Here is a 21,896-nt window from a genome sequence, read left to right on the forward strand (position 1 = left end):
TTGACGCCTCTGCAGCCAATCTGTGGCGACAGCAGTGACATGCTCTGATTGTGTCGTGCCAAATGGTCATGTGACGCAAGGGGAGCAGGACAGTGCTGTGGCCAACAAGTAGGTGCAGTGGCGACAAACAGGCAGTTTACATCCAGGGAGCAAATGAAGCCGGGCAGCGAATGAGCAGGAGCCAGTGCTAGGAGGTCGGCTAAGCATGTTTGCCAACCCCCATCCCCACCTCCAAGGTACACAACCCCCTTAAAGGGAACCTGTCACCCAAAAATCGCCTATTAAGCTGTTTACAGTACCTTATAGTGCTGTATAGTCGTTTCCTGATGCACTTTTTGTTAGTTTTGCAGCATGTATGCTCAGTCAGAAATCGATGTTATATTCAGCTGCTGCCCCGTGCTTCAAGTCAGGAAACGAAGTCACGGGGGCAGCCAGATGCCGGGCGCGGGCGCGTTTGATACAGGATGTCGGGCGCATGCGCAGTGCGGCGAAAGTAAGACGGCGCGTAGTACGCGCGGCAGCCGGGACCGCGCTCCTGCCGCCCTTTACTGCGCATGCGGCCGTTGAGCGCGGTCCCGGAATCGGATTTCGGCTGTCAGTCACAGAGGCAGGGGGCGGGGAGAGGGCCATGTAAGACGCCGAGGCCGCTGCCCCCGTGACTTCGTTTCCTGACTTGAAGCACGGGGCAGCAGCTGAATATAACATCGATTTCTGACTGAGCATACATGCTGCTAAACTAACAAAAAGTGCATCAGGAAACGACTATACAGCACTATAAGGTACTGTAAACAGCTTAATAGGCGATTTTTGGGTGACAGGTTCCCTTTAAGCTCCTGTGCAGTGAGCAACAACGGGGGTGGGAAATCCATTCTGCTGATCATAGTTGGGGAGCAGAATTATGAACCCCAAACAAGTAAGCATATATCACTTGCCCTATAGAAATGTGATGACCTATTTCTTTCATATCTGGTAGGGATCTGTCTACCGCCACACAGCTGTTTGAAGGGGGCGCAGCTCTCAGAAAGTATACCGGGTACGTTGCATAGCGGCTGTGCTTAGTATTGCAGGTAAGTCCCTCTCTTCTGAATGGGACTGAGCTGCACAAAGGCCGTGTAACATTACAGGCTGAGGAAGAGGCCCCCCTCAAACGGGGGTGCAGGCAGTCGGATGCCTTACCAATCTGACATTGATGACCTAATCCTTTTTATGCAAAATTGTGCTGCATGCACGGGATTATGGGTGCAATACGGAGAAGCAATCTGGTGTTTAGTGTGGTACTGGTTCAGTATAATGCCGTGCTAGGAGCTGATCTCTGGGTCTGTGACAGTGTCCACCTGGCACGTGGACAATTTGGTATAAGGGATCTGTTCTTTAGTGTCCACATATTTTCTCAGTTCCCCTTATTCAAGTCTTGCTCTCTTCCATCTTCATAGTTCACTCCTTATAATCGTGCACTGCCTTTCTTATTCGCTTTCCATCTGAAATATTTGTATGTCGTCACGTGAGGCTGACACCGTAAATCCTGCTAATTCCAGTCTACCACATATTTGGATTCTTGCGAAATAAGGATTCCAGACATACAAGCTTCAAATATGAACCGTTCCTGGAGAGCAGATGATTCCTTCTCCCCCTGTGATCTGAACCCCCTGTGATCTGAAGGGTTAAACTAGCCCTCCCCCTTCAGCTGGCTGTTATCTCAGCCACCCCGGAGGATGAGAACAGTGGGGGGAGTGCTCAGAGGCTGCAAGACAAAAATAGTTATCTCTACCCGTTTTACCTGCACATGCCCCCAGGGTGATGGTGTCATGGATTTCTTTGCATGTTATCAATCCCCCTTCACCCATCAATCAAAACCTACAATACAAAAGTTACATTTTCAGGAGGGGGTTCCCAGTTTTGATGTGACTGTTGGCAGTTTAAAGTGGTTGTCCAGGATTAGAAAAATATGGCTGCTTTCTTCCAAAAACAGCACCACAGCTGTCCACAGCTACTTCAATAGAGCTGAGTGGCAATACCAGGCATAACCTATGGACAGGTGCAGTGCTGTTTCTGGTAAAAAGAAGTCATATCCTGCACAACCCCTTCCACTATAGGGCAAAAGATGCATTTGCTCTGGGACCCCTAACAGCGGACCCCCTGTCGGCAGTGACATTGTCCTCGGAAGCAGTTGAACACTATGGCAGAGGAGGGAACGCTCATCGCTCTGCTCTACCATGCAGCCTTGTAGGCTGCAGGCTCTTACGTTCTGTGAATGATGTAGTGGCAGAGATCAATGCAGGCCAGCACAATATAGTGATGTCATCATGCCCCACTGTACCGTGCCAGCTCAGGCCACAGAAGGTGCATGAGTGTTTATTAGGTCAGTAGATCAGAGATGGCTTCACGGGAGCCATCAGCTGACAGAACTCAGGAGGGACAGTCTGCAAATAGACAGATTTTTAACTGCATGTATCACAAAAACTGCTAAAAATCTTTAATAAAGACCAATTGAAAACATGATTGCATTTTACTAATTTTGGGCTTAAAAAAAATAATCATAAAAATTGCACTGATTGTGTGCTTGGCCTTTAATGTGTCTAAAAATGACATTAAATGGGTAGAATTGTTTTGTAATGTTTGACTGTGAAGCTATCAGAAGGTAATACATTTAAGGAGGGGGGCTCACTCACAAAATCTTTGCACCCTGCCCAACAATGTGTTGAATAGCACAATATAGGGTCACCATTCCCGTATAGAACTACGGTCAAGTTCAGAATTTCTTTTTTTTCATGCAGCTTCAGATAGTAGTAAAATTGGGGCATAAAGGGATAAGCCAAGTTCATTTCCCAGCCACTAGTTGGTATAGAAGTATGATTATTAATTAATTTATTTTGTTTAATTTCCATTGCCTATAGTGGTGGTAAAGAAGTATGTTGTACCCGTGAACATGTGAAGTTTCATTTTTGCAGATTCTGTATGAACAAGTTAGAAAAAACAGTAGCTTCTTTGCATACTGTATTATGTAGGTATTGTCCTCTAAAATCAACCCCTTTTGGGAAGAAGCTGTTGCCTCCTGATGGGGCCATGCCACGCTGAGTGCCTACCAGTGCATTTCTTGTGCGGCAGTACAGGGAGCCAAAGGTGGCGCGGTTCACTTTGCATATGACTAGGGGTACTTTCACACTAGCGTTTTTCTTTTCCAGCATAGAGTTCCGTCCTAGGGGCTCAATACCAGAAAAGAACTGATCCGTTTTATCCTAATGCATTCTGAATGGAGAGTAATCCGTTCAGGATGCATCAGGATGTCTTCAGTCCAGTCACTGGCGTTTTGGACAGAGGAAATACCTCAGCATGCTGCGATTTGATCTCCGTCCAAAATTCCGGATCAGTTGCCGGTGTTCCGTGAAATTATAGTACCTGTTAAAATCTGGTACCCTCGTCACTTCCGGTAGTGATGTAGGCGCATCGGAAGCTTCAAAAGGAGGTGTGATCTTAGAGCCCGGCACCGGCTGAAAAGAAGGCGCCTGCGCATAACCAACTTGGGTACCGTAATCTGGTTTGCGCATGCGTGGTGGCCCGTAAATCAAAGGTACCCTTCCTCCCTCCCTGTGCGTGTTCACAGGCGCTGCATGTAAAATGACGGTACCCAGGTTGGTTGTGCGCAGGCGCTAACACGCCTTCTTTTCAGCCAATCAGGTGCCGGGCTCTAAGATCACACCTCCTTTTGAAGCTTCCGGTGTGCCTACGTCAGGTACCATGATTTCACAGAACACCGGAATGCCGGATCTAGTATTAATTTACACTGAAATGTATTAGTGCCGGATACGGCATTGAAAATACCGCAATGCCGGTATAATATATATATATATATATATATATATATATATATATATATATATATATATATATATATATATATATATATATATATATATATATAGATAGCTACTTTCACACTTGCGGCAGGACGGATCCGACAGGCTGTTTACCATGTCGGATCCGTCCTGCCGCTATTTCGCCGGACCGCCGCTCCGTCCCCATTGACTATAATGGGGGCGGAGCTCCGGCGGTGCACGGCGAAAGCCGCCGGACTGAAAAGTCGGACATGCAGGACTTTTTAGTCCGGCGGCTTTCGCCGTGCTGCGCCGGAGCTCCGCCCCCGTCCCCATTATAGTCAATGGGGACGGAGCGGCGGCGCAGTGAAATAGCTGCAGGACGGATCCGACATGGTGAACAGCCTGTCGGATCTGTCCTGCGCAAGTGTGAAAGTAGCCTAACTGATCTGTTTCTCCAGATGACATCCAAAGAGACGGATCCGTTCTTGCAATGCATTTGTAAGACTGATCAGCATCTGGATCCGTCTACAAATGCTGTCCGTTTGCATGCAGATTGCCGGATCACTCGACATCTTCCATAATTACATCTATAAAACGCATCAGATCTCAAGTGCCTGCAATAGCAGTATTTTTTTAAAGGGATGAATGCCAGGTATTAGATCGATTCATCATCCCAAAAGATTGCCTAGCCCTGAAGCTTCCCCTATGGAACAGAACTATTTTCTATTGATCTCCATATACAGACGGCTCTTCAAGGACATGTAATGGACAGAAATGCAGCTTGCGGTGTACAGGAAGTCACTTCGGAGGTGGCGTGTAATAATGTATAAAACACAATGCAAATAGTGGACGATACAATAGCAACCAATCAGATTTCACCTTCTCTTCTGTAAGCGAAGGTTAAAAAAATAGGACGCGCTCCCTCTGGTCAACTGGTTTCCAGTTTGTATGAGACTTACTGCTGAGAAAACCATCCAGCACCCCACAATAAATATATTCTGATATATGGAAACTTTTTCAATCTGTCCTGTTGTTGCAAGGTTTTTATATTCTATTCAGATATTTTTGGTTTCCTTCTTTGATAACGGATGTTAGGTGATAATTATAGGGGACTTCTGGAGTTCGATATTGCAACTGCCGCGCCCTCTCCACTTTTGCAGAGAGAGCAGAGCTTCTAGGAGAACCTGCAACACCCCCGTTGCTCCTAGAGGCTTATTTGCTTATAATAAAACATAATTTTTCCCAGAAGGACACATATGAACATGGGACCAACACAGATGCCTTCAGCTGCCAAGTGCACATGTAACAGGTCAGCCAGTGTCATAGGCACAAAGCTGCTGACAGATGCCCTTTTAAATGGAGCTGCGCTGCTCCTGCACCATGTGACCGATGAATGCGCCGTCAATGGCTTAGAAAGAGGAAGTGGTGCTCACAGTCCGCAGCGTCTTCAGGCCGTTGATTTGGTGGGGGTGCGAGGAGTCAGAAACTGTTGACCTAGCCTGAGGATAACAAATCAATATTTTACTCCCAGGAAACCACTTTGAAGGGATTTCCGAAAATTTGGCCATAGGAGGAAATACCATAAAATTATACTAGACCCACTACACTTGATTAAATCCTGCCATTCCAGCACCATGACTCTGGTGGTTCCTGCTGCTCTTGGTGTACTGTTCTGCAGCAATGACTTGCCCGTCTACCCACCTGACCTCTGCAGCCAATCGCTGACCTCAGCAGTCTCTTGCTGTACACTGAGAAGGCCAGTGATTGGCTGCAGTATTCCTGGGTGTAGCTGGACCAGCGTGGAGCACGGGAGTGGCCGCTCTGGAGCAGGGGGATTGGTCAGGTGAGCAATAGGTCTTTTATTATTTTATGGCATTGCTGCTCTTGACCAGTTCATTTTTTATTTTTGCTGTCTACAGACCAAAAGTGGTCTATTTCATGACCTTTCAATTGCTCTGTGTGTCAGTCAGTCTTCACCTCAGGGATTTAGTTAATGAATCTGGGGGCACGTGATGCATGTGAGCAGATGCGGCCAAGATTGGAGCAAGGAAATGTGGACTTTAAAGGTTTCCTTGGAGTTCATTATTTATGGCCCTTCTTCAGGATAGGTAATCGATATCTGATTGTGGAGGTCTCGTTCCCCGCTGATCAGCTGTTTGAAGAGGTCACAGGGCTCCAGTGAGAGCTGCAGTCTCTTCTTAGACCAGTGACATCACTTTCTTTGGTAACATCGCCCATGTGGAGCTTGGCCTCCTCCAAGTTACAGAACCTGGGCTGCAATACCAAGCACAGCCACTACACAATGTATGGCGCTGTGAGGAGGCTGCAGTGCTCACTGCGGCCTATTCAAACACCGGCTCGACGGGGGTGCTGGAAGTTGGCCCTTCACCGGTCAGATATTGATAACCTGTCCTGAGAATAGACAATCAGTACTCAACAACCCCTTTAAGAACTATTTGATAGATAAATGTTAGATTATCAGTAAGCTATGCAACATCTACGCAGAAAAAAATGGTTAAAAAGGACTTTTTCAATGAGGAATTTGCTGTCTTGTAGAACCTTTACTCTCTTACTCTTTTTTTTATTTTGAGGTTATGCACCTTTTATGATGTTGAGACACTGGGGATGCTTAAACTGTATGGGGTCACTATCACGGTGTTAGGGGGCATTATTCCTGTGGGTGGTACAGTATTAGGGGGAGCAGCAGCATGGTGCTGTTAAAGGGAGAGGGTTGTGTAGTTTGTATAGAAGGTGGGGAATAGGAGGGGATGGGCTGAAATTGATGACTTGGTGGCAAACTCTGCTGAGATGAATCATGGATAGAAGAAGTCTTCATGGGGGTTGGGCTGAATAGAGAAGAAAAGGGACAGAAGAATATGTCACCTATGACTCAATCTTACCCATTAATGTGTCTAAAATTGTCATTAATTAGGTAGAATTGTTTGACTGTGAAGGTACCAGAAGATGATAAATGTTCAGGAGGAGGGCTCACTCATGAAACCTTTGCACCCTGCCCAACAATGTTTTAAATAGTACCGTATAGGGTCACGGTTCCAATTTCCGATTTTATTTTATTTTCCTGCCACTCTTTGTTTCCAAGCCGTCTCCTAATAACCAGACGTTCCCAGGATATCCTCCGGGCACTGTTAAGTTGGCGCCGCCACGTGACCCATTTACTTGCTGCAGTTTTTCACAAATCATTCTGAATATCCACCCGGGCATAGAGCCTGCCCTGTACGAGCCACAGTAACACCTTTATATCGCCCTTTGTCCTGGGCAGTGTTGGAGTGAAAAAAAAGTGAGAACAAGCCGTTCCGATTTTTTTTTCCCCCCTGTTGGCTAAATAAGGCTGGAGACCAGGCTGATAATCTTTTGCGTGGGCGTTTTCTTTTTTTTTTTTTCTCGCACAAAATAGTACAGTAAATTAAGACAGCAGGACCATTTACCCTCACAGTGGGGCTAATTTTATGGTAATTTTTTTTTCTCTTACGGTTTCTTTATGGCTAGAAGTGCAGGAAACGGTGACCTTTTAAATCCGCCTCTAATGGAACCCACGGGAGCCTTTATGGGGCCTGTAAAAGTATTTTCGCCAATGTAAAAGAAAGCGGCATGTTTGTAATATGCAGAGCGAGTGCTACATAATAACAGTCTTTATGTCTATTTGTAGCGCATTGTCTTTGGCGCTTGGATCGTATCCCGTGTGCCTCTCCCCCCTCCGCTCCTGAACCCCGTCCTCACGTTAATTGACACGTCTGTGATGTTAATTTATTTCATACAATGCAAAAAGTCATTTTCTTCATTACATTCTTATTATTTGACTCCAGCGCGTTGTTTTTTTCTTTTTTCTTTTTTTCTGTTTCTTCTATAAACGCCAACTTGTTCTTTCTGGAGGAGAGCTAAAGAACATTAGACAAAAAGAATGACATCTATGACTAAAAAAGTAAAAAAAAAAAAATCATATCCCATTGGATATCATAACGCGCTAAGCAGACTCCTCACAGCCGGAGCAGGGTGACTAATGTAGAGCGTGTCTCACTCCGGTGATGCGGGCCTGTCCATGTAGCGCACAGATGGACACCCATTTGCATGTCATACCACATTTCCTCTGCAATGGCCGCTGCGGGGGAAATCTCTGGCGTCTTTCAGATTTATTTGGAATCTGACTGAAAAGACCTTCATATACCCTCTGTGTGAAATTGGAGGTACAGTGAGGCCCCATACACGTCTATGGGCACAGACTGCCAAATACATGTCATGGGTACATACAGTGGCTCTAATGAGGGGTGGGACGCATTAGTTTTAAGAGAGGCAGTGTCACTTTTATGGAGGCGCTACAGTCATTTTTATGGGGATACTGTGGTAGGCGCTGTAATGAGAGCGTTGCGGTTGTCTCTTGTAGAGGCGCTCTTACTGACTAATAGTGCGACTGTGGATGTGTCTGTTGCCCTTGTGTTAGCTTCTTAGAGGGGCACTGTTATGGAGGCACTCTGGCTATCACTCAGTATATATCTGTAGGCACGGTGCGGACTTGTATAGAGGAAATGTAGGTGGCACTGTTACTGACTTTAAAGGAGAACTGTCACATTTAGACCCTAATTTAAATTTTCATATATGTAGTTACTAATAACATGGTATTCCAGAATCAGTTACTATTAGACTGACTTACCCCATATTTAATAAGATTCAGCCCTTAGCAACCAGTCTGCATAAAACTGCAATTTCACTATTCAGTTAAGATGGCCGCCACTGCCCTCATTCTGAGGCTAATCCCGCCTGCCCTCACTAGCTAGTAACAATAGCACCCCAAAAGTGTCAGTAACCAGAGCCCCCCCCATAAAGGGTTAATCTTGTGCAGCACAAAGGGGTCCTCTTACCACATGTTGCTGTCATTTATACACTGAGCAGACGGCAGATCCCCCTTCCCTGGTCTGCGCTGCTTCCACTCTGCATTCTCCAGCTCTGCTGAGTGAGGGAGCGTCTGCCAAGCGCAGGGACAGGGAGAAGTGCACACAGCCCAGGCACTGGTATCAGCTGCTGGGGAGGACCTGGCTTTAATCATTTACTTACAGTCCCTGGCTGTCTGTTATCTGACCTTGCACGCTGCGTGCTCTGGTTAGACGGACCAGGCCTAGCAACCCTATTTTAACTACAGGGAACAAAACTGTGGAATTAAGGGGTAATTGAATACACAGTGAAAAGTTGAAATACGGCCACCAAGGAGATATTAATCACCACAACCCAATATTCCAAAAAATATATACGACAGTTATACTTTAATGGTGGGACTGTGGATATCTATTATGTTGGCCTTGTGTTAGGTTCTTAGGGGGGCACTGTTGTGGGTTGCTGGGTTTTATTAAGGAAAATGGAGGTGGCACTATTATGGTGGCACTGTGGCAGCTCTTACAGATGCACGGTTACTGAATTTAATGGTGGGATTGAGGACATCGCTGTTATGTTGGCATTATGTTAGGCTCTTGGGACACTGTTATGGAATCACTGTGGCACTGGCTATGACTTTGTATGCCTCATGTGTGGGCACTGTTGCTGGCTTGTATATTGGAAACTTGGATGGCACTATTATGGTGGCACTGTGGCATCTCTATGGAGGCAGTGTTACTGACTTTAGTGCTAGGACTGGATGCCGCTGTTATGTTAGGCTCTTGGGGCACTGTTATGGAGTCCCTATGGCTATGACTTTGTTTGCCTCGTGTAGGCACTGTTGCTGGCTTGTGTAGAGGATGGCACTGTTATGGTGGCACTGTTACTGACTTTAATGGTATCACTGTAGATGTGTATTATGTTGGCCTTGTGTTAGGCTCTTACGGGGGCACTGTTATGGAGTCACTTTGGTAATCACTGTACGTCTCATGTTTGGGCATTGTTGCTGGCTTGTATTGAGGAAATGTGGATGGCACTGCTATGGTGACTGTACTGAGGGCACAGGGTCTGTCTCTTGTAGGGTCACTGTTACTGTTATAGGGATACTGTGGCATAGCAGTGCTGTGCGGGGACTCTGCTTCTATTATGGGGGGCACTATAGTGCCAAGACAAGGGGCACATCAACAGAAACGCACTCATGGCACAGCAAATGGACATAACCTTAGTTTTTGATGGACTGCTCCGTTAAACATGTGCTCTTTTTCTTTCAATGTACCGTATTTATCGGCATATAACACGCACAGGCGTATAACACGCACCTTCAGTTTAAGAGGGAAATTTCAGGAACAAAAATTTAAATTTCAAATAAAGAACTTTGAAGCAAAATAAGGGTAGCGCAGAACTTTTTTTTATTAATATTATTACCACTTATAAGGTAAATAATGTAAAAGGATGACACTTATGGGGCTCTGTGGATGACACTTATGTCATCCACGGATCCCCATAAGTGTCATCTACAGATCCCCCATCAGATGGATCAGTGTGGAGAGAGGAGGCGGGGACACTCATGACGGGGCCCGGTGCAGTGACTCTACTCTAATACACCGGGCCCCGCAACTGTTAAACATTCAATTTGATCTCTATATCTAATTGTAGACGCGCTGTACGGTACTTACTGTAGTACCGGAGGTATAACATTAAGACGGCGCAGACCGGCATCTCCCTCGGTCATGCGTCGCCTGCCCCAGCTCCCTCGGTCATGCGTCGCCTGCCCCAGCTCCCTCCTGATGCGCCGCCTGCCCCAGCTCCCTCCTGATGCGCCGCCTGCCCCAGCTCCCTCCTGATGCGCCGCCTGCCCCAGCTCCCTCCTGATGCGCCGCCTGCCCCAGCTCCCTCCTGATGCGCCGCCTGCCCCAGCTCCCTCCTGATGCGCCGCCTGCCCCAGCTCCCTCCTGATGCGCCGCCTGCCCCAGCTCCCTCCTGATGCGCCGCCTGCCCCAGCTCCCTCCTGATGCGCCGCCTGCCCGCTTATCTCACTTTATGAATGAACAGGCAGGCGGCGCATGACAGAGGGAGCTGGGGCAGGCGCCGCATGACAGAGGGAGCTGGGGCAGGCGCCGCATGACAGAGGGAGCTGGGGCAGGCGGCGCATGAGGAGGGAGCTGCGGCAGGCGCTGCGCCGTCTTAATGTTATACCTCCGGTATGTAAAAACATGGCTTCTTAACATTATATCGGCGTATAACACGCATACATCATTTGCCCCCTATTTTCAGGGGGAAAAAGTGCGTGTTATACGCCGATAAATACGGTACAGCAAGATATTAGAAGATTGCATTTCTGCTTTTTGTTATGTTGATTGATCTGCATGAATGTGAAAAGAAATCCACAGCAAAACCTGTCCCAAAAAAAACAAACACCTCTGTGCTGCAGAGGAATGTCAAGACGTGTGTGAGCTTTATGTGCCAACAGGAGGGAGGAAGCGGAACCCGGGCTAGATGGCCCAGACCGTCAGCTGCCGCCCCAGATCTCCCCTGCAGCCAGACGTTTTATAAAATGCTGCTCTGCTCTACTCCTGTGCAGATACAATGAGAAAATACAATGTAAAGGGTTGTACAAGATTAGAGAAACATGGCTACTTTCTCCAGAAACAGCGCCACACCTGTCCACAGGATGTGTTTTGGTATTGCAGTTCAGCGCCATCCCTTCAGTAAAGCCAAACTGCCCTTTAATGTAATATTAATTATAACTCTTTAAAGGGGTATTCTGGTTAGAAAAAGTTAGGGACTAACTGTAACGGATCACCTGGCGACTGAGTACCTCCGTTGACGGATGCTCCTAGCGTTTTCCTGAGGTTTCCAAGCACTCTGGCAGACACCACAATCACCGAACCGAAGCAGCATATAAATGTTCTTCAAGCATATGAATGCTGTAGACAGTTGAATAGGAAACCATACGAATAGGTTTACACTGCTAGCAGTCAAACTGGGACAGCATGCAATAAATCCTCCCCCAAGAATGAGACGACACTTCACCTTGAGGGTAAAAACAGGAACTCACTTTATTTAGACATAGCACACCTACTTTAAACCCCCCCCCCCCCAACAGCCTCATTTGCATACAATAGGGCACATGGAGGTCTATGGTACAAGGAAGGGTGGGGCCCGACAATAGCAAGGGCTGATGGGAGATGGAGGAGGGACAGGAAAAGAGGGAGGAGCAGAGGCACAGAACAGCAATGCCTTTAACATCACAGCAAGAGCAAGATACACACAGCCCACAATACATCGCAATACAATCCAACGGAACCCATAACAACATACACAATATTCAAGACAGCCCGAATGCAATCTGCTACACAGTCTCAAAGGCCATTGTTCCCAAAAGTCACATGTCCACGGATGGTCCTTAAAGGGCCAGTAGCAGCAATATAAAATACCATATGCCCAAATTGCATTCAAACGTACAAATTTACCAGGGGCCATAGTCAGCAGGTAGGAGGCGGGTAGCCAGTCCTCTCCAATGCCCAGTGGCGAGGCGGGTTCCGCCACATTTCTCCCCTTTCCCATTGAGACTATCCAGACTCCAGACCTCCCGTCGGTCTGGGGCTCTGATAGTCAGTCGGCTTTTCTCAAAGGGTGTAGTTGTCCCTATGGCCCCCTGCCACTTGTGCCCAGTTGTAGATCCATGGCTTGGGGGGAAGGTAACCAGGGTGCCCTCTCCCCTGGTGGAACAAAGCTGTTGCTGGGGGGAAGGGGTAACAGGCTCCTCTCTCTGCGACACCCTCCCTTGTTGCAGGGGAAGACAGACTGCCTCTCCTTCCAATACATTGTCCTGTTGTTGTGGACCAGGACAGACTGTCCATATCTCCAGTGGTGCAGGTACAGAGACTACGGTCCCATCTGCACTGTTGTGGGGCTTACTGTCTCCCCTTGGTGTGCTAGGCTGCCGCTGGGGAGAGGGGGTAACAGGCTCCTCTCCCTGAACCGTAGACTGCCAGTGGGGAGAGGGGGCAACAGGCTCCTCTCCCTGAACTGTAGACTGCCAGTGGGGAGAGGAGGTAACAGGCTCCTCTCCCTGCGACACCCTCTCTTGTTGTAGAGGAAAAGCGACTGTCTCCCCTTCCAATACATTGTCTTGCTGTTGGGGACCAGGACAGACTGTCCCTATCCCCAGTGGTGTAGGTGCAGAGACTACGGTCCCATCTGCACTGTTGTGGGGCTTACTGTCTCCCCTTGGTGGGCTAGGCTGCCGCTGGGGAGGGGGAACGAGACTCTCCCCTCCCGGTGGAATATTCTGCCGCTGGGGATCTGGGCCAACTGCCCAGCATCCCTGTAGGGCCGGTAGAGAGACCGCAGTACCATCTCCACCTGCCATCTGTGGGTCTTCCCAGGACCAGTCGATAAGGTCCCTCATTTTTGGAGCTGGTTGGGGAGTAGGAGGTACCGAATGCAAGTCTCCTGATGACGGGCTTAGTTGTTGGGGAGGGGGAACGAAACTCACCGCTCCCAATGGTGTACAGTCCATAAGCCCCATCAGGTTAGAGACAGGCGGTGTCACTTGATTATATAAGTCCGCATAATACTGTTCCATCTCCCACTGCTCTGGTGGTACTTGCAGGGTATAGGGTGACTGACTGGAGCTGAACAGGTGCTGGTAATCCTGCTCCAGTTCCCATTCCTGGACAGCTAGTTCAATCAGGTCTGGCCTTAGGTCCTCGGCCATAGGGAGATCCAGCACGGCCTCTCTGTAGTCAAATATGTCCCAAAGCCGTGACTCTGCTGCACTCCCAAATTCCGGTTCTGCAAAGGTCCCCCATAATAAGCCAGGGCCATTATAATCCTTGCCCTCGGGTTTGTCAAATTTGGCCATTCCGGGAACCCGCTGAACCGCGTACCAACGTAGCGCTTGGTATGCATCATCGAGACCCAGTTCCCTCCATGCCAGTGAATTAAGTTGCATCACCAATTCCTCCTGGGCCTGTTCTCCCAGCATAGGTATCCGTAGGGCCACTCTGGCCTGTAACCGCTGCTCCTTGCTGGGAAGACACTCACCTCGCCAACGCTGGACACCTTCTAGGGTTTCTTCCCACATCTCTTGTCGGGCGCTCTCTCTGCAGTCCAACCTGGTTGCCTCTCCTATTGGCTTGACCAGTGGTGCCAAGAGGTTCTGTAACCTCCGGTTAAATTCATTTCCTACCTCGAGCGTTGTCCAGGGACTCGCTGGTTCTATGCCGCTTCATAATAATTCCTGTGTCTCCAGGGTGTTGTTCCTCTCACACCAGGACGCCATCCCACTGCTTGCCACCAATGTAACAGATCACCTGGCACCCCGACTGAGTACCTCCGTTGACGGATGCTCCTAGCGTTTTCCTGAGGTTTCCAAGCACTCTGGCAGACACCACAATCACCGAACCGAAGCAGCATATAAATGTTCTTCAAGCATATGAATGCTGTAGACGGTTGAATAGGAAACCATACGAATAGGTTTACACTGCTAGCAGTCAAACTGGGACAGCATGCAATAAATCCTCCCCCAAGAATGAGACGACACTTCACCTTGAGGGTAAAAACAGGAACTCACTTTATTTAGACATAGCACACCTACTTTAAACCCCCCCAACAGCCTCATTTGCATACAATAGGGCACATGGAGGTCTATGGTACAAGGAAGGGTGGGGCCCGACAATAGCAAGGGCTGATGGGAGATGGAGGAGGGACAGGAAAAGAGGGAGGAGCAGAGGCACAGAACAGCAATGCCTTTAACATCACAGCAAGAGCAAGATACACACAGCCCACAATACATCGCAATACAATCCAACGGAACCCATAACAACATACACAATATTCAAGACAGCCCGAATGCAATCTGCTACACAGTCTCAAAGGCCATTGTTCCCAAAAGTCACATGTCCACGGATGGTCCTTAAAGGGCCAGTAGCAGCAATATAAAATACCATATGCCCAAATTGCATTCAAACGTACAAATTTACCAGGGGCCATAGTCAGCAGGTAGGAGGCGGGTAGCCAGTCCTCTCCAATGCCCAGTGGCGAGGCGGGTTCCGCCACACTAACTATTAGATCATTGGGGTCCTACTGGGACTGACATTGATCACGAGAACAGAGACCCTATACCCCGTGGAGCCCCCCCTGAATTGGTTGGCATGTGCGCCGCCACTCCATTCATTTCTATGGGAGCTGGGAGTGCCGGAGATAGGGGATAACTAAAATCCCCCTTTTAAAGGGAATTTGCCCCCTATTTTTTTTTTCTCTGTGTTAAAACCAGATAGCAACACACATTTCTTTTCTTCTAATCTGTTTTTATTTTCTGTGTAGATCCTTTTGTAGACTTATTTCCTGAACATTGTTAGGCGGGCAGCCATCTTGTCTGAGCTGTTCTTAACAGCATTTAGTGAGATGCTTTACAGCAGTCACCGTGGGCCATAGATGGTCAGGAGGAGGCCCCATTGACTTCTGTGGTAGAGTTTTCTAGGCCTGCTCTGTCCAGAAGGGACCAAATACGTTGTGATATCACCTATTGTGAATGGTGGATCCTGTGTTATCTATATATAGAGGTGATGTCTCATTGTAATCCTGCCTTTGATGGTAATGAGATGACTGCTGAAAAGTGATCTGTACAAACTGAGAAATGTCGCCTATTAGGCCTGGTGGCCAGTGTGAAAACGGCAGGACTTTAGTTTTTTTTTTAAATATAATGAGTGTACCCAAAATTTTAAGTTTACACACTGATACTCCTTTAGTGCCCCTAGGCAGTATGATGCCCTCTTCAACGTACGATGTTCCCTAAGTGTTCCCTATACAGTATCTGGCCAACTTAGCCCCTCACGCAGTATGATGTCCCCTTAAGTGGCCCCAACACAGAGTGATACCCCTCGTTTCCTCCAGTTTGTATACTCTCCTATCTCATGTTCCCCCAAAGAGCACGGCAGGTCTGCGCTGTCTGTGGTGATGTCAGTGCACCGGCGGGCGAATGGTGGATCAGAAAGCTGATGGCTGCCTGGGTCACCATTGTAAAAAACCATGTCTATTCCCTAAGGATGTAGATATAGTTGAAATGAGGGCATGCAGGGGTCCGGACAGCTGGCATCTGTGGTCCAGATTCAGGCCGTGGTCTGCCTGTTAGATACCATCATTGGGTTTGTGTGCTCTTCTCTGGACACTCTCGAAAACCTTTAGGTGGACATTTCATAGGTTGCAAAGGATTCAGGGCACTTTCACACTTGCGGCAGAGGATTCCGGACGCAAACAAATGCATTTATGAGACTGATACGGATGCGGATCCGTCTCACAAATGCATTGCAATACCGGATCAGTCTTTCTGGTTGTCATCCGGAAAAACTGATCCGGTATTAATTTTTTTTTTCTCATTTTTAAAGGTCTGCGCAGGCTGCAAAACTGGATCTGTTTTGCCGGAACACTTGGGGCCGGATCCGGCATTAATGCTTTTCAATGGAAATGATTGCATTCCGTCAAGTGTTCAGGATTTTGGGCCGGAGAGAAAACTGCAGCATGCTGCGGTATTTTCTCCGGCCAAAAAACATAAGAGGGACTGAACTGATGCATCCTGAGCGGATCGCTCTCCATTCAGAATGCATTAGGATAAAACTGATCAGTTTTTTTTCTAGTATTGAGCTCCTGTGACGAAACTCGATATCGGAAAAGAAAAACGCTAGTGTGAAAGTACCCTTACTGTTAAAGCTTGTTCACACGACCGTGCCGTTTTTAGCGGTCTGCAAATTGCCGGCCCTGCAAAAAAAACGCATGCCGCCCATGTGCCTTCCGCAATTTGTGGAACGGAACAGGAGGCCCATTATAGAAATGCCTATTTTTGTCCACAAAACGGGCAAGAATAGGACAGGACTCATAATGTGTGCGGGACCACGGAACAGAGCAACGGATGCGGACAGCACACAGAGTGCTGTCCGCATCTTTTGCGGGACGATTGAAATTAATGGTTCCGTATACGGACTGTATGCGGGACGCAGAAAGCGGCCCATATGCGGAGCTCAGAATACGTTAGTGTGAACGAGCCCTTATATTAAAGGACTGTGCAGCAAGGGGAACTCTGTTATAATGCTAGATACAGACTCGTGATGAAGGCTGTTCCAGCAGTTCTGACCCCTCAATCCCTCCCATTTATATTTTTGCCTCTGCAGAACGTGCATTCGATCCGCTGCCGGCCTCCTCAGGCTCCACTCATCTCCAGGTAGAAAGCAAATGAATCAGCTAAAGAAAATCCGAGGCTTATTCATCATCTAATAGCTCCTATAATTATTAGATTCTCAACATAAATCTTTAAGCTCCGCTGGGAGCAGGGAAGAAAGCTTCTAGTGCGCGTCTTAAAGGGCACCAGAAAAGTTACCAGGGGAATCTGCACCCACTAAATGGGTCCCCAGTACTTTTATTGGGTGAGGGATGGAGATTTGTGTACAGAATTCAAATCCCATGGCCTTGTCTGCCAATTGGATACCTTAAGCTGGATTTACACACTGCCGACTGAGCGGCCGATTGTCAGGAAGGAGGCTTTCCTTCCTGACAGTTGGTTGCTCGTGGAGTGAAGGCGACTGCTGCTGTTACATGCAGTGATCTCCTTCACAGTGTGAGGTGGAGGGATCGCTATTGTGATCCCTCCTTCTCATATAGAAATGTGGTTTCTGAGCAGATGATCGCTGTTTAGAAGCCGTTCACCGCTGAAGCCAGCCATTCGCTGGAGCGGTTCATGTGACCATGCTTATGTAGTGCTGGATGTACACCGTGTCAGGGGCCGGAAGATGGAGGCAGTGAAGAGCAGGTAAATATGAATCTTCTGTTTCAGGGGGCAGGCTGCAGGCATTGGCTTAAAGGCCATGTACACCTTTGGAGGCAATTTTCTTTTATGATAGCATTGTACTCATTTTGAGCTGAAATAATTTTTTTAATTGGTCTTTATCAAAAAATTTTAACCCTTGTCTTTGTGCACCTTGAGATTCTCTAGTAGCATGCTCTGAATTTTCACTCTGTTCCGTCAGGCAGCTCAGCTGACTGCTCCTTATCTCTGACCTTATAAACGCTCATTAAAGCGCAATCCTTGTCTTACTGATAATAACGTGGCTTAAAAAAAGTGTTTATGACCTCTTTGTAAAGCTACTTTCACACTCGCATTTTGGATCTGCAAAAAGGATCCATTACAATAATACGTGAATGGATCCGTTTGTATTATCTGTAACATAGCCAAGACTGATCCGTCATGAACTTCATTGAAAGTCAATGAGAGACGGATCCGTTTTCTATTGTGCCAGATTGTGTCAGAGAAAACTGATTCGTCCCCATTGACTTGCATTGTGTGCCAGGACGGATCCGTTTGGCTGAGTTTCGTCAAGCGGACAGCAAAATACTGCAGGCAGCGTTTTGGTGTCCGCCTCCAGAGCGGAATGGAGACTGATCGGGGGCAAACTGATGCATTCTGAGCGGATCCTTTTCCAATTGGAATGCAAACTGATCCGTTTTGGAGCGCTGGTGAGAGCCCTGAACGGATCTCGCAAACGGAAAGCCAAAATGCGAGTGTGGAAGTAGCCTAAATTAGAGCTAAAGGTTATTAGATGACTGGCATAAAATGAAAGTAGGATTCACACAGCTAGAAAAAGTTAACCCTTTGTGACAGAACAGATTAATATTTTTTAATAAAGAAATTTGAAAAATAAATACATTTAATAAAATTGAAAAAAATGATTTTGATCCCAAAATGAGTAAGATGCAATCATTAAACAAAATTACCCCCAAAGGTGTACATAGCCTTTAAAAATCATTATAACTGGAAACCCCATTTAACACTTACCTTCCATTTACGTCAATGCTGGTCACCTGACAGATCGCACCGTGTAAATGAAGCTAATTAAATTTCAGGCCAATAAAAATGTGCCAATGTAAAGATGTTCCACTGAGGATCTGCCTCTTCAGATGGGCTGCTGTGCATGAGCGCAAGCCCACCACCAGAGTACAAGGAAAGTCCATGAATGGAGAGCCGATTACCATACCAGCAATATAGGCAACTAGCACCAGTACACGGAGGTGCAAATCCATATTACACGCTGGATTGTATAATGTGTGGCTCCGACCATCCTGTTATTTTAGCAGCGTGCAGGCATGATAGGGTTAATTGTCTCCCAAGATAATTAGACCTATAATTTTGTCTGTTTTTACTCAAAACATTGAAGCCCTTTGTCCCTCCATCCTACACTCCCCTAACACAATCCATCCTAATTGTTACAGCTATCATTACCGCTCTCTAGTAATCCATAGGCAGAGCTGTGAAATCTATGTGCATTGTTGTCTCTGTGAATGGAGAGGGCAGACAGCGCACAGCTGCACCCGCATTACTGGAATGGTCGGTCAGGGTCTCCTCTCCAGATCAAAATGTGATTAGAGGAGCTCGGTACAATAGTCCACAAAGCATTCTCATGGCAACGTGCCATCGAAAAGGTTTGCATCAGCACAACATGTAAGAAATCTAAGCATGAAAGACAAGGCCGTGACCATTAGGACACCACCCCACCCTGACGGGTGTATTAGACTGGCAGGTGATCGCTAACGAGCGCTCCTATGAATGCTCATTAGCGATCATCTAGCAGTCTAAGGCTAGGTCTACACGACGACATTTGTCGCTCTGCAATTTTTATAATGGCAGTCTATGGTGTCGCACTGCAACATGCATTATGCTGCGACTGCGACGCAACAGTCACAGAAAAATCCATCTCAAATGGATTTTCTGCGACTGTTGCGTCGCAGTCGCAGCATAATGCATGTTGCAGTGCGACACCATAGACTGCCATTATAAAAATTGTCGTGCAACAAATGTCGTCGTGTAGACCTAGCCTAATGCTGCCTCCAAATGCCTGATGCCTCTAAATGCCTGATGAACGATTGCCGGGACGAAACGCTTCCCTTCCGACAGTCATCTGTGGCATCAAGGTGTCTAATACACCCTTAAGTCAAACCATGTTTTGGTAGGAGGGAAGACTGGTATGACTCTAGGTCTGGTGTCCTGTATTAGACCCCCCCCCCCCCGATGCCACAGACAATTGCGGCTATTACTGCAGCGATGTCCTCCGTGGTATGAGAAGGAGCAATCGCTATGCCATCGCTCGTCCCCTTTTAGGCCAGTGGTGTGTCGGCGGCAGATCGCTATTACACAGTGCAATCTGCCGCCTGCACCATTGTGATTTTTATGGATGCTTTATAAAAAAAAAAAAAAGTAAATGTTCATCGGGCATTTGGAGGCAGTATTAGACTGCCAGATGATCGCTTACAAGTGTTCATAGATACGCTCATTAGCGATCATCTGCCAGTCTAATTCACCCTAAAGAGACTCTGTCACCATGATAAACAACATGATAACTATTAAAGGGCATCTGTCAGCAGATTTGTTGCATATGCGCTTGGCAGCTGAAGGCATTACTGAGAGAAATGATGTTTTAATATATGCAAATGAGCCTTTAGGAGCAACGGGGGCGTTGCAGTTACTCCTAGAGGTTTAGCTCTCTGCAAATGCAGGGCCCTCTGCACTTAGATTGACAGGGCCAGTTGTGATGACGTCTACGCTGCCTGGCCTTGTCAATCAAAGTGCAGGGGGCGTGGCAGTTCCAGAGAGAGCGGAGCCTCTAGGTGTAATGGTAACGCCCCCGTTTGTTCCTAGAGGCTCATTTGCATATATTAAAGCATCATTTTGCAGACACATATGAACATGGGACCAACACAGATGCTGACAGATGCCCTTTACACCACGCATACTGCCTAGCAGGGTTGATCATGATGAATAAAAGGAGCCATCTATTGCTGCAAACAGATGTACTATTGCAGCAAAATTATTCATTTTATTTTTATGCAGTTGAGGTGATCCGAGCACTGAGAGGCTGGCCTAGCCCCTCAGAGCACCGCTTCACCTCCCCCTCTCCCTCATCGCCACTCCTCCTTATGGAATGATTGACAGGGCCAGGCATCCTCACTGTTCAGTTGCTTAGCCCTGAAATCTCATTCTCTCACTGGAGAGGCTTCATCGGCGCAGTCTCCTTCCAGAAGAGAAGACACTTGGATTCGCTGATCTAAAAGCCCATACTAGATAGAATAGTCCCTTGATAGTAAGCAGGTGAAAGTGTCCTCCTGCTGGAACCCCCATCAATCAGATGCAATCGTTGGGGAAATCTGGAAGTGAGTCTTCACTTTTCCTGCAGAACCACCACAGGAGACAACCCCACTGCAATCCTTGGGCGCAAGCAAGATCGCCACATAGCCGAACGCTTACTATCAGTTCCTCAGAAGCAAATTAAAAAATGAAAACCAATATGGCTGCATTTCCTGTCTCTTCACAGATAGTGGCCACCACAACAAAATAGATACCCTCCAAAACCATACTACATTGGACCCTTAGAAGCCCTCCATTTGGAGGTGACTTTGGAGCCAGTTACCACTTTATGGGCTAATACAGCGGTAACCTATTAGATGTGATTGATGAGATGTCCGATGTGTATAACAGCAACAAGAGTTACAAGGAAATCAAGTGGACACGTTTCATATAGAATTATTTCCTTTGGGGGGAGGGAGCCCAAGGCGCCCCTGTCCAAGGAAAGATTTTATGTCCAAATATAAGCAGAATTGATGGTGGTGTCTCTGATCTCTTCTAGATCGACAGAACGGAGACAAATGTCAACAATCTGAACCCCGTGTTTGCAAAGAAGTTTACCATCAACTATCACTTTGAAGAAGTGCAGAAGTTAAAGTTTGCCATTTTTGATCAAGACAAGTCAAGCACGCAGCTCTACGAGCATGACTTCCTGGGGGAGTACGTGTGCACCCTCGGATCGGTGAGTGGACACTGAGTTGTGTGGGTGAGGGTCCCCGGTCTCTTCCAGACTAGCTGGCTCATATTTTCGGACCCCCCCCCCCCCTAAAGCTAGACACACACAAGCGAGTTCAGTGCGAGAAACTCTGTGCGTGGCAGAGTGAGTTCCCGCTCTGACCTCCGCTCCTCTGACGGGATCGCACAGTATTGTAATGATTTATAAGGCTGCGTGTGCCTGTAATCTTTTGAATTTCCCTGAAATAATACTATCAGTGTAATTCAATGGATTCCAGGTGTCACAGGGACACCGCCTTATAAATCATTATAGCACTGTGCGAACCTGTCATAGGAGCGGAGGTCATAACGGG

General features: G+C 47.4%; 1 protein-coding gene across 1 annotated transcript in view; it reads left to right on the forward strand.

The window, feature by feature from the left end:
* CPNE2 (copine 2) overlaps positions 1–21,896 on the forward strand; it is an 83,614-nt gene that overhangs the window by 30,477 nt on the left and 31,241 nt on the right. The window contains exon 3 of the mRNA XM_044270870.1: positions 21,371–21,550. Coding sequence (XP_044126805.1) covers positions 21,371–21,550 — 180 coding nt within the window. The remainder of the gene's footprint in view (positions 1–21,370; positions 21,551–21,896) is intronic.

Source organism: Bufo gargarizans, chromosome 10 (assembly GCF_014858855.1).
Source record: "Bufo gargarizans isolate SCDJY-AF-19 chromosome 10, ASM1485885v1, whole genome shotgun sequence".
NCBI classification, from domain to species: Eukaryota; Metazoa; Chordata; class Amphibia; order Anura; family Bufonidae; genus Bufo; species Bufo gargarizans.